At 40.1% G+C, this 12,266-nt stretch overlaps 3 protein-coding genes across 3 annotated transcripts; 1 reads left to right on the top strand and 2 right to left on the bottom strand.

Moving 5' to 3' along the window:
- Nucleotides 1-117: 117 nt before the first annotated feature.
- ndufb8 (NADH:ubiquinone oxidoreductase subunit B8) lies at nt 118-3,560 on the bottom strand. Its single transcript, XM_056297506.1, has 5 exons — nt 3,428-3,560; nt 3,065-3,182; nt 2,741-2,840; nt 2,199-2,354; nt 118-275 (listed from the first exon to the last, which is right to left on the bottom strand). Exons 1-5 carry the CDS (start codon nt 3,558-3,560, stop codon nt 183-185), a joined length of 600 nt encoding a protein of 199 aa, XP_056153481.1. The 3' UTR covers nt 118-182.
- Nucleotides 3,561-4,013: 453 nt separating this feature from the next.
- On the bottom strand, nt 4,014-5,302 carry gpx9 (glutathione peroxidase 9). Its single transcript, XM_056297488.1, has 5 exons — nt 5,171-5,302; nt 4,953-5,046; nt 4,439-4,569; nt 4,169-4,299; nt 4,014-4,071 (listed from the first exon to the last, which is right to left on the bottom strand). The coding sequence occupies exons 1-5, from the start codon at nt 5,300-5,302 to the stop codon at nt 4,014-4,016; spliced, it is 546 nt and encodes a 181-aa protein (XP_056153463.1).
- An 833-nt stretch (nt 5,303-6,135) lies between these two features.
- fbxl15 (F-box and leucine-rich repeat protein 15) lies at nt 6,136-8,640 on the top strand. Its single transcript, XM_056297684.1, has 5 exons — nt 6,136-6,252; nt 6,621-6,780; nt 6,962-7,464; nt 7,603-7,830; nt 8,151-8,640. The coding sequence occupies exons 1-4, from the start codon at nt 6,212-6,214 to the stop codon at nt 7,790-7,792; spliced, it is 894 nt and encodes a 297-aa protein (XP_056153659.1). The 5' UTR covers nt 6,136-6,211; the 3' UTR covers nt 7,793-7,830; nt 8,151-8,640.
- Nucleotides 8,641-12,266: the final 3,626 nt, after the last annotated feature.

Raw genomic sequence — 12,266 nt, 5'->3', positions numbered from 1 at the left:
ATGCTACACACTGTTTTAATTCTGACTTTTTTTTGGAAAATAGTAGACATCTGAATATACAGCCAGTATTATAGCTGGCTGACACAATTTCCAAAATCATAACAACACACACATGTTTAACGTTAAGTCTTTATTTTGTGGAAGAATCATATGTACACATAGTTGCAGTAAGAGCACTGACATTAGATTTCATAATTTTTGACGTCCTCTGGTGTTTTGTTTGGATCTCCTCCTCTTTCCAAGTACAGGTTGTTGTAGGGAAACTGCTTTGGACCCTGGAGAGGAGAAAACGTCACAATTAAAACAATTATGTTGGCGATGTGAAAAATGTTACAAGCGTTTACAATTACCCCAGGACAGCACTAAAATAAAGGATGGAAAACACAAGGTGACACAAGCCTATGAGCACATCAACTCAAACCTTTTCAACAGCTGGATTATTTCTTTCTCAAGGCACGAGTTCTAATCAATCAAATGCATTCATGCAGATAGATTATATGGGAGCATGATCTAATTTAGCTATAGTTTTTAATTCTGTTTACTATTTGGCTCTCCTCAAGCAAAATAATTTCAGCACTGTTATGGAATGATTTAAATAATAACCAACTCATGACTGCCTCTGGTGTATCTGATATCACCATGCTGGTGTTGTTCCCACATCTGAATTAATGTTGCTTCGGGACCATCATTGCAACTGACAAATCACATTGTTGCGCTGTCGTGCTTTTGCAACTCAGGGTTTTTGCAACTCAAGATTTAAGGGTTTATGAAATTGGGACGGTTGTGGGATTAGATAGTGGGTTAGCTATAAATTAGGTTAAGGTTTGCCATCAGTTAAGGTAAGATAAGTGTTAGGGTTGGTTGAGGTTATTAGGTTAGCTTTGGCATTTTTCTGGTCTTTTTCCTGCATCGCAAAGGCATGACATCACAACATGATTGGTCTGTTGCAATGATGGTCCTGGAGCAACATTAATTATGATGCCGTGGGAACGAACAACAGCAAAACTGCGATATCAGATCGTGCGACCGCCTCCACTCCCCAGATTCTGCAGTCAAAAATGCATAAGTGAGGCAGGCTATATAGTTTTGCTGTTACTGAAGCACCGTCTTCCCAAAAAACTTGGCCCCTGTGCAATCCTCGGCAAATTATGCAGCAATCTCAGCAAAAAAAAAAATCCAAGGGTTTATGAAATTGGGGTTGAGATGTTGACAAACTTGCTGTGTAAAACAAAAAACAAAACAATAAAAAAACAAACCGCTTGGGATTTGACCTGCTAAAAGTCTCAGTTGATGGTTTACAGTGGGCAACATGATCCAGAAAGGGCTGGTATGGGTGCTGGTCTTTGTTCCAACCAAGCAGTTACACACCTGAGTCTACAAATCAAGGTCCTTAGCAAAGACTATTGGTTGACCAATAGAATCAGGTGTGTAACTGCTTGGTTGGAACAAAGACCAGCATCCATAACGGCCCTTTCTGGATCATGTTGCCCGTCCCTGGTTTACGTTAAAATATTAAGCTAGATTTAAAATGTAACAAAATCCAGTGGGGAGTAACTGAAGGTATCATTCTGCTAAATCCCAATTGAGGCAGATCCAATCAAAGTTGTCTGTATATGATTCATTATTTAATAGTTCTGCCTTAAATGGTAGCTGTTTGTCTCCTATTTTGTTAGCATTTGAGTGAGCACTGATTGATATTGAGTAAAAGACTTTTGCTCAGTTCTAGAGTGCTCCAAAAAGAACAAAAATCTGTCTTTATATTGGAGACTGAGTGAATTTGGTTATTATCATTCACTCATACTGCGGCACATTAATCCTATGAATGGAGGATTCCGGACACTAGCCCAAATGAAGAGGGAGGACAATGATTGATAAGTCAATGTAGACAGAAAATGTAGGGCAATATATTAAGACCAGGTGTGGGTGCTCAGCAAGAGATGTGTCACGAAATCAAAATAAGTTGTCTAAATCTGCAGCATATTTATACAGCCGGGTGGTATAGAAACTAGTAATAGCATTGACAAAAGGCAAGAAAAACAACCACAAACAAGAAACATATTCTTATGCCCACTGAATGTATGTTACATTAAATTGCATTCCCTCAAACTCCACAAGGCTGACATGAATCCCCTCAACCCCCACCCCCTCTAAAGGTTTGTGACATGCAGATGTAAAGTCTTTGTTTTCTCTGCACTCACAATAGGTTGATAAACTGGCATTTCATGCCCAATGTAGAACATCAAAAGCATGAATCCAATGAAACCAAGCAGTTGTTTGCACATTGTGGACCAAGGAACAGGGCTGGGAGAGGTATCCACACGGTTCCGGATGTACATGTCAAAATCCCAGTGCATCTACAAAAAGAGCCAGAACATATAAAGACCAACTGTAAGGAGCAATCTGACACCGACAAAGACAGTCAAGTTGCTACTTCTGCCAAAAATATCAAAGAATTGCACACTTTAGAAGAGAGAGGAAACAATGGTACATGACAAATGGTTAGCAATTCAAGCTTTTTACATAGTTTATGTTGTCATCCAGGTTAGCTTGCGTCATTTAAGGTGTTTTAAAACATGTGTTATCGATAAACTCACTGAATGAATTTAGACAATATTAGATTCATCCCAATACATATATGGTAGCCAAAATATATATATATATATATATATATATATATATATATATATATATATATATATATATATATATATATATATATCAAGTGCCACTATTATCTCACCGGTTCACCCCAGTTCCTTCTCAGGTCAGGGTGGTCCCACTGGTACCAGGGGTCCCGCTCATGCTGAGATCTGTCCACTAGCTTCGGGTAATCACCATATCTACAAAACATAATTACATGCAACAGTCTTGCGAGAATATCTCATAGGGCAATTATCTGCAAACGACTAGTCTGATTATACTCAGTGGTTGATGTGATGCTATTTATTTGATCAACATGATTAAAGCTACGCAAAGGTGTAATTTTGTGTCTGTAAATGACTTAGCATGACTAAGAAAAATAATTATTAGACATTTTGTTTAAGGAATTAAATAATACTCTCACCCATCGCCATCGTCGGGATATGGTTCGTAGTCCTCAACCCTTATGTTGTACTTTTTTGCTGCAGCAGCTCTCTCCTCGAGGGTTTTGGGGTATGGGCCGTTCTTCATACCACTAGAGGCTGAAACGAACCAAAAATGCACATTTGACTACAAACACTCATCTTCGGGGTCGGTTTTACGAAATTATCCAAACAAATGGGTTATCCCAGCGGCGTTATTGAAACTGGCAGTGGCCACTTTGCTGCCTGCCGTACTGTAGTCCCGTCAAGGTTACGTCTATTAAAGGATCTAAACTCAAGCCGCTTTTAGATCTTAGGGGCACAATGCACCAGCGCCATTATCAGAAGAAAAAAACACAACTTACCAGCTCTACATCCTGACAGAAGCGCTGAAATGTTAGAATATTTCCCCTTTGAAAGAAACCGGGCCCATCGTTGGAAGCCAACGCCGGCCATGTTTAATAGCCGCTTCTGATTCAGGGACAACAAAGTACGCATGCGTAACGTTTATGGGTCGCCAAAAGGGACATTTAAATTGCTACCAGCAAACGACTGGGCAGGATTTGGTTGTTTGCGGTTTGCTAAATATTTAAACCTGATGTTTACAAAATCATTCACTGACAGTTGCATGTATTTTCCAATGTAAAACGAAAAAAGCACTATATGAGGGAAATATTCCGAATAATCCAAACAAATCGTTTTAGCACATAATTTTATTCAAACTTTTACAACAGCACATATATGGTCAAATTGGGAACAGTTTACAATGACAATCCGAACACCACCATTGGCCGAAGGGAAATGTTCCTCAGAAGGAATGCGCGGAACCTCTGAGTCCTGTTCCCCTTCCTATCAGATCCAGCACAGGTGCAGGTTTGCATTTACTGGGGGATCGTCACTCTGCCACTGATGTTTTTTGGTCTTGAAGACCAAAAAACGGAATTATTTTGCTTAGAGAAGTTCTGTAATGTCCCTTTCCACCTTCTCAACGGGACAATGAAGTTCGTAACTAAAACAAAGAGAAGTTCATTAGGTCTATGGGGGTATTTCTTCCCCCTAGAAATTCTACAATTAAAATAAAGAATTTGTTCAAGTCTATGACTTACCGTCTGAAAGGCACGCCATCTGCAGTGATCAGAAACTTCTCAAAGTTCCAGCGAATGTCATTGACTTTAATGGGTGACCAGTAGAATTTTTTAATATCTCCAATAACTGGGTTAACAAATGGCAAAGATTCCTGTTGCAAAAGAAAAATAGCAATGTTTGCTGTAAGCAAGCTTGGGTGTATACCAGAGGCAGCAATGAAATAAATCTAGTCAGTCACATTATTTTTAACGAGGCACAAGGAAAGCTCCAAGCCATGCAAAATGTATAACCTTTAGGTAGCTGAAAAGAGGCTCCTCATTTAGTCCATTCACCTCAACCTTGCCAAACACAGGAAACTTGGGGACAAACCCCCCGCCAGGTCTCACATGCTTGAGAATGTTAAGGGTTTCATCATTTACCTCTGGAGAAAAAAACCAAACATAAAATGGTGAGACAGTATGTTAAAATGGCTGTAATACATTTGTCAAAACTGAGATCCAGAGAGTCAACATAATGTCATTAAACTAAAAATAAAACACAGTAATAGAAAAAGAAAATAAGGCCACAGTGTATATAATTAATATGTTTCCTCTGGATCCTCTGATTATTTCACAATATGCTTGGCATATATGATTTAGCATATACATTGGATAAAAAGAAGGCTGCAGGACATTGTTAGTGGCTATCAAGTTAGATATTTTCAAACTGACTCTGCAAGACATAAAACAAAAAAGCAAAACAAAACACGATGCTGAGGAAAACACAAGCTCTTCTGTCCCATTCCAAAATCTTCAATGTGCCTACCTGGTGACTGAAGGCCAAACTGATTACAAGGGAATCCTAGGACGGTAAAGTTGAGGTCACCAAACATTTCCATTAGTGCATTCAGTCTGTGGTACTGAGGAAGGAGCAGTTTAATGAGTAGCTGTCTGAAATGCCTTTACAAAGAAGAAAATCACCTGTTTTGTATCGTGACATTAATTGATATGCCATTATTTATCAGTGATCTTTCAAAATATTACCTCCTCTATTGTTGACCCTCAGAAAGTGGCAAGGTTGACGACCAGAAGCGCCTTACCACGGTAGATACTGAGTGGAACAGGTTGTCCATCCAAGGTCTCAGCACAGAAATTATAGATTGATACATCTGCCATACTTGTATTTAAGCTTGTCTTTTAGCTTGTAGTCAGTCGAAGGTGGGTAGTCACTCAGCCACTCTGTTGCCTTACCTCATTCTGTGAAACATAACTCTTGGGTCAGCAATTGTTCAGCATGACTGACTCCATTGTTCCTCTGAGTAGAGGTGAATCGGCAGGACGCTCATTTGTTCAACATGTACATGAATCTGCAGAACAGATTTATTTGGCTGAATCTTGTGCTCTTATTTTCTGTTGATAGACTACCACAGAAAGAAGGCTACTACTAAACTCAGATTTCAGCTACTATATAGATATTTATAATCATTTTTTAAATTATTATTAAACAAAGGTATGAACAGATTCCAGCAGCAAATAGTGTGCTTATTCAAATTCCAATCTAAAATTGCATATTCACAGAGGGGGGGAAAAAAGATATCAAGGTCAGTGTGTCAGTTGCACTGATTTTTATGAGTCACCAAAAGCTGAAACCGCTCCCCATTACTATTTACAGCAGGGATTATTTATTTTCCCAGTCTCTGAACTGCATTGCTGTATCAATAACCGTTATGTGACCCATACCCACGTTGGGTCGATTACTTATTTTACAATGTATTTAGGAAAATATGTATTAGTCTATTTAATGTGTAAAAATGTATGTAAAATAAATATTAGGTACTACTACTAAAATAAATATTAAGTACACTAAACGAGTGTCTAAATCTTACATACTTAGGGCAATATGACCTTTTGTTGAATATTTAAAAAACCCAATGAATTTACCAAAAAAAAAAAAAAGAAACGTCAATTTACAAACCCGGAAATCCAAACACATCCTGCACAGCTACCCATACATTCTCAGGGAGTGTACACCCGGGGCTCGCAGCCGCTTATGAAGACAACACCTTACTCGTAACTCTGTGCAATATGGCAAAACAGTTAACGGACGAAGAAGCAGCCGTGCGAAAGTATGTGCCTTTTGTAAACGGACAGTTTTGTGAAACATGTCAGCTAGGCAGCGCGGAGCGGGCTGGTTAGCTCTTCGGCTAACATGCTAGCTTTCTTGACCAGCTAAAGCTAAATCCACTGCTTGTGTTTTGGTTTTGCGCATGCGCTTCCTAGTCCAGCGTTAACGCTGGTATACCCATTAACTGCCAAACTCGTTGTTAAATGTTCGGCGATATATAGAGAGTAAAATTTTACCATGGCATGGAAAATAAAAGTTGTGTTGATTGGTCGTAAACGGATCTCATTGTCTCGTTGTTTTTTTTGCCACCCAACGCTTTTACCGACAATGGGTTATGCTTGTTAAATCAAGTTTTGTACATTTCCCCAGATGCCATCTCTTGGACTTGCCATGGGAAGATGTGCTGGCGCCGCATATTTTAAGCTATTTGCCTTTGCGACAGCTCGTCAGCCTGCAGACTGTGAGCAGGCAGTTCCATGCCCTCATCCAAGTGTACTTAGCCAATTGTCGGACTCTTGATCTTTCACAGGTAGGTTAGAGGTGAACATGGCCAGATGTGCCTTGACAAAAAAAAACAAAACTTGATCCTCATGTACCCAGAAGATGAAAACTAAACCAGAATAAGACAAAGTATCCTTTAACTGTGGTGGCTTTGCCTTTAGTAGCTGTTGAATAAGAAAGTCATCCCCTTTTTATTCTGTCACTTCCAGATTGGTCAGTGCATTCCTAAGGAGGCCTTTTGCTCTATGTTAAGGGACAACAAAGTTCTCCAGAACTTGTCAGTTCAGAACTGCTCAGATTGGGTGACAGACAAAGAACTGCTGCCAGTGATAGGCCTGAACCAGCACCTGCTGAAAGTGGATCTAAGGGGATGTGTTCGACTGACCCGTCACTCCCTGGTGGCAGTGTCGTTGAGCTGTATGCACCTTCAGCACCTGGGCCTGGCGCATTGTGAATGGGTGGACAGCCTGTCCCTGCGCAGCCTAGCAGATCACTGCGGGGGGCTGCTTTCTATCGACCTCACTGCCTGCCGCCAGCTCAAGGACGAGGCCATCTGCTACCTGGCCAAAAAGTGTCTCAAGTTGAAGTCTCTGTCTGTGGCAGTCAATGCCAATATCACTGATGAGTCTGTTGAGGAGGTGGCCAAAAACTGCAGGGCCCTAGAGCAGCTGGACCTGACGGGGTGCCTGCGAGTTAGGAATCAGTCCATCAGGTAGCACCTTATGATGTCACTTGATGTCACACTTGATTTATTCAATAGTAAGCCAAATGTTACTTTAGAAAGTTGCACAGGCATCGTCTGTAATTGTTTCTTTTTTCCTTTTGACAACTCTGCATGCTGTGCTTACAGGACTGTTGCAGAGTACTGCCCAAAGCTGCAGTCACTGAAGGTGAATCATTGTCACAATGTGACTGAATCCAGTCTAGATCCCCTACGGAAGAGGAATGTGCAGATTGATGTGGAGCCGCCTCTACAGAGAGCGCTGGTTTTGCTGCAGGATGTTGTGGGCTTTGCCCCCTTTATCAATCTCCAAATATAGCCAAAAGGCGATCTGTCCAATTAATAAGTCCTAAATAGGTAAGTAGTCATGCTAAATAGCAATTTTGACATGAAAAATTATATACTTAAATAATACACAAGGGGGGAAATTTCCTTTTTGCCCCTCAGCTTGGGTGCAGGGTCAGCCAGCTAGACGGTTGCCCATGGAGCTGGTATGAATGAAGTATCTTGGTCAATGACAATTCGACAATGTAATTGTTGCCGGATGGGGGATTGCCAGAAAAAAAGAAATCACACTGGCCACTGACCATGAGCTTTACACAAGTCTTAACTAATATTCATTGGACAGACTGTAACAAATTTATCTTGTACTAACCATTTTTCTCCCATCATTACAGGTTTTATTTTCAAAGCAGTGGATCTGTTTCAGCTGCGTATCAGGAATATCAGCTGCGTTGAGCACTGCTACAAGAAGACAGTGTAAAAGCATACGGCAAATACTTTGTTTAAACAAAGTATAAGGAGTATAAGGAATGTCTGCCTCAGATGGCAATGAAACTACTCCTACACTTACAAACGACTGAAGAAAGCCATGCACTTTTCTATACATTTGACCCATTTCCAAATGAGACTGTAAACTGCACTATGTTTTTTTTTATCCCTTAGTGTTGGAAAATGTTCACTTTTAAGATGAGCTAACATAAGTCAAGTACAGCATGTAGTTTGGTTATCTGTGTTTTTGTTTGTTTTTTTTATTTTTTAAAACAGTATGTGCTTTACTTTATGTACGTTGTACAGTTGGTCATACTGTAAGAAAATTATCTTATGTTTCATTGGGAAACATTGTAACATGTTTGAGTTTAATTAAACATTCTATTTTGCATTTGTGAGTGCTAACTTAATTCGTTGTTGTTGTAAGATTTTTTTTAAATAATCTTTATTTCCGTTCAGCATGAAATACTTCCATACCTTTCTGTCCTGGGTTTCTCTTACATTTTCTGTTTTGCAGCCCTATTAATCTGAACATCGTTAAGGTAGAAAAATAACATTGTCAGAAAGGATTGTTATACTGCTAAGAGGTCAATCCCTTTACCATAATCCATAAAACATTTTAGAAATATCATGGATAATATCTGTAGTTAAAAATAGTGTCAATATATTGATTATTTCTTCTTTTTTTCTTTTTTTTTTTTACCTCGTTCAAAGACTTTCTGGTGCATTGCCTTGTATTAAACTGTTGTGTAGACATAGTTCACTCTACAGGATGTAAATATAGACTTAATTGTAGAAGCGACTGGCTTGTGTTGTTCTTGACTCATCTCTGTGGTGTAGTTTTATAGATCTATGCTGAATTTCATTTGCTAGAGTCTGCAAATGAAATAGTGATTTGTGACATTTGCACAGTGTGTAAAGCCCATCATCACCCACCGAATGTCAGCTTCTATTGTTCCAAGTCTTGCAATGGAGATGGCAGAAGAGAGAGAGAGAGAGAGAAAAGCTCAGTCAGGTAAGTATTGGTGTTTCCCTGAAGTACAGTAAAAGTTATAGTATAGGGACCTTCGATCTAAGCAATGCCAAATCAACAACCGAGGTGGGATTTCATGCAGTCAGTTTAAATGTAGAGGACCCTACGCGGGCTTTAATGGACCGGACGCCATTAATCAGTTTTAATTGTAGGTTTTGGAAGACTTAACACTGGCGTGTTTCGATATTCCCACCGTTCTCCACCTTTGGATGCTGCTGTTTAACTTGAATTGGACACCGGGAGGCAGCAATGGGTCAGCCCTTGCAAAGATGCAAGGATGCAGCGCGAGCCCCATGCAATGTACGTGGCCATGCAAAGACGGCAGTCATTATTTGCATGCTGGATACAAACTCAGCACATTGAAATCATAGCATATTATTTTTTTCTCTGACGTCATAATTGTGTTAATTAGAAAATTTACATGTGTAGTGTTCTTTGTTAATAAACTTGTTTGGCGAAGTTGTAACTTGCTCTTAACAAGCAGAGGTCTGTTTCTTGGCGGTCAGGTGTTCTCATCCAGGGAGTGAAGATGCTCCAACAGAGTTGTGTCTAAAGCTCATCACTATTCTACAGTTAGCAGTCGCTCACCAATGAGACATCGACGTTTATGTATCGAGAAAGAAATAACACATTTTCATTTCTTCTGGCAGAGCAGCAGCTACCTCATGCAGAATGACATGCAGTATTATCCAGATAATACTTAATCATCCCAAACGGAAATGTCTTTCAGCTGTTTCACAGTGCAAGCAAGAGCAAAAAAAAAAAGCTTAATTTTTCATCTCATGGTATAACAAAAAAGGCCAACTTCAGCACTAACTTTGGTCAACAGAGTCCATGCAGCATGCGTTGCATGCTGTGCAGCATCCCCTCTGTGTTGTGTTGCTCAGCAGCCAGTGGGTTAAAAGCATTTTAAACCATATCCATCATCTAGGGCCTCAATTAGCATTGATCTGGAAGGGGGGAAAGAAACATGGTTGTGTTATAATATACCACGGAGCAATTTCTGTTCCAGTGATTGAGTGTATGAGGGGATTTCTGAAACATAGCTGGCCTAACATATTTTGTCTTCCTGTCAATAATGTGGCACATGTCCAAATTATGGATCAATAGCGACTGATTGTTTTATGCTAAGGCACAATGAAGTTGGTCCATTTGTTCACTATGCATTTTTAGCCCGTGGCATTGTATGATATCGTTGATAAAAAAAAAAAACCTAGGCTGGATGCAATGTGAAAGAACATATCTCCATGACAGAGGTCTTTCTAGCAGAGTAGCGTGATGTTTTTCAGAGACGCTTAAGTGTCATTGGTGTGCGTGGCTTGGTTGCTTCATATAGCAAACATACGAGACTTCTCCCTCTTAGGGAACCCCCCCCCCATGATTTCAAAGTTGTCATGCTGTTATCTTGTTTAATGTGCTCTGGGGGTTGTTTTGCTTCAATCTTGAAAGCTGCCATTTGTTTTAATACACTTATTCTATATGGCTTGGACATGAAATGGGGGGTAAAAGTGAAAAGAAACACATGGCCTTTGGATTTCGTCGCTATGTACACGTCATGTTCGTATAGCTATGCAAGTGGATATACTTCACTACATGAAAATACTTATCGTCCGCCCAAACTGGCTTAGCATGCAGAATCCCATAATGCACAGATCACATCACAGTGAATGACAGAATGGGTTTGACCGATGAATACACGGACATACAGCCATGATGCCGTGATAAAAGCTTATTCCTTCGTTGAGCATGTTCATCTATTTCAAACCCGCCTATCGACCTGAATTCTATCATGTTTTACGAAATTTACCATGTGCCCACATATGTTTTCACATCAAAATGGGTATATTTATATGTAATGCATGCATTTACACCAAAATTGGAAATGTGCATATTTCATGTTAAACATCTACCCACCATTTCACGAACTTTTCCTTAAAAGGAATTTCTAATTTTGTGAAGAATGCCAATGAATTTGTGAGAAGATTTTGCAATCTAGCAGAAGCACATGCAAACTGAATGAATGTGTTTTGTTGCACCGACGACTGAGTGTCGATGTTTGCCAGATATTCACCAAATCAATTGTTATATCTATATATTCTGTAATATTTCTAGTTGCAGGCGGCATGGTGGCACACTGGTTAGCGCGGTCCCTTCACAGCAAGAGGGTCCTGGGTTAGAGCCCCGGGGTAGTCCAAACTTGGGGGTCGTCCCAGATCGTCCTCTTTGTGGAGTTTGCATGTTCTCCCCTTGTCTGCGTGAGTTTCCTCTGGGTGCTCCGGTTTCCTCCCACAGTCCAAAGACATGTAGGTCAGGTGAATTGGCCATACTAAATTGTCCCTAGGTGTGAATTTGTCAGAGAAAACATCCGTTTGTGGATCTTCATCTATGCAGTAGAGGGGGAGGAAACCAGAGAGGTGGATGTCACTTCCTCTTCATTTATCAGTAACCAAGTCCAGCTGAACATGCTTGCTGACACTACTACTACTACTACTACTACTTTTGATTAGGGGTCACCACAGCGGATCATCTGTTTCCATTTCTTCCTGTCCTCTGCATTTTCTCTGTCACACCAGCCACCTGCATGTCCTCCCTCACCGCATCCATAAACCTCCTCTTTGGCCTTCCTCTTCTTCTCTTCCCTGGCAGCTCCATATTCAGCATCCTTCTCCCAATATACCCAGCATCTCTCCTCCACACATGTCCAAGCCATCTCAATCTTGCCGCTTTTGCTTTGTCTCCAAACCATCCAACCTGAGCTGTCCCTCTAACATGCTGACACTATATGCCTAAATTACCGCTTAAATTAATGTAATGTTTGAAAAACACAATTTCTTCAAACTTGCTCAAATTCGTGTCCGATAGAGGTAGAACATAGAAAAGCACAAAATTTTTTACATATGCTGTTCACATGCATATCTCTATCTATCTATCTATCTATCTATCTATCTATCTATCTATCTATCTATCTATCTATCTATCTATCTATCTA

The sequence above is a fragment of the Lampris incognitus genome, chromosome 17 (assembly GCF_029633865.1).
Source record: "Lampris incognitus isolate fLamInc1 chromosome 17, fLamInc1.hap2, whole genome shotgun sequence".
In the NCBI taxonomy this organism is placed as follows: domain Eukaryota; kingdom Metazoa; phylum Chordata; class Actinopteri; order Lampriformes; family Lampridae; genus Lampris; species Lampris incognitus.
Note: the sequence above shows the minus strand (reverse complement) of the source record. Positions and strands in the feature narration are given on the sequence as shown.

Coding starts and splice junctions, on each gene's coding strand:
- fbxl15 (XM_056297684.1), top strand. CDS start 6,212: ATGGCAAAACAGTTAACGGACGAAGAAGCAGCCGTGCGAAA. Junction 6,253..6,620: donor GAAGAAGCAGCCGTGCGAAA/GTATGTGCCTTT, acceptor ACATTTCCCCAG/ATGCCATCTCTTGGACTTGC. Junction 6,781..6,961: donor GGACTCTTGATCTTTCACAG/GTAGGTTAGAGG, acceptor TGTCACTTCCAG/ATTGGTCAGTGCATTCCTAA.
- ndufb8 (XM_056297506.1), bottom strand. CDS start 3,560: ATGCGTACTTTGTTGTCCCTGAATCAGAAGCGGCTATTAAACATGGCC. Junction 3,183..3,427: donor TCTGTCAGGATGTAGAGCTG/GTAAGTTGTGTT, acceptor GGTTCGTTTCAG/CCTCTAGTGGTATGAAGAAC. Junction 276..2,198: donor TGCCAGTTTATCAACCTATT/GTGAGTGCAGAG, acceptor TCTCCTCTCCAG/GGTCCAAAGCAGTTTCCCTA.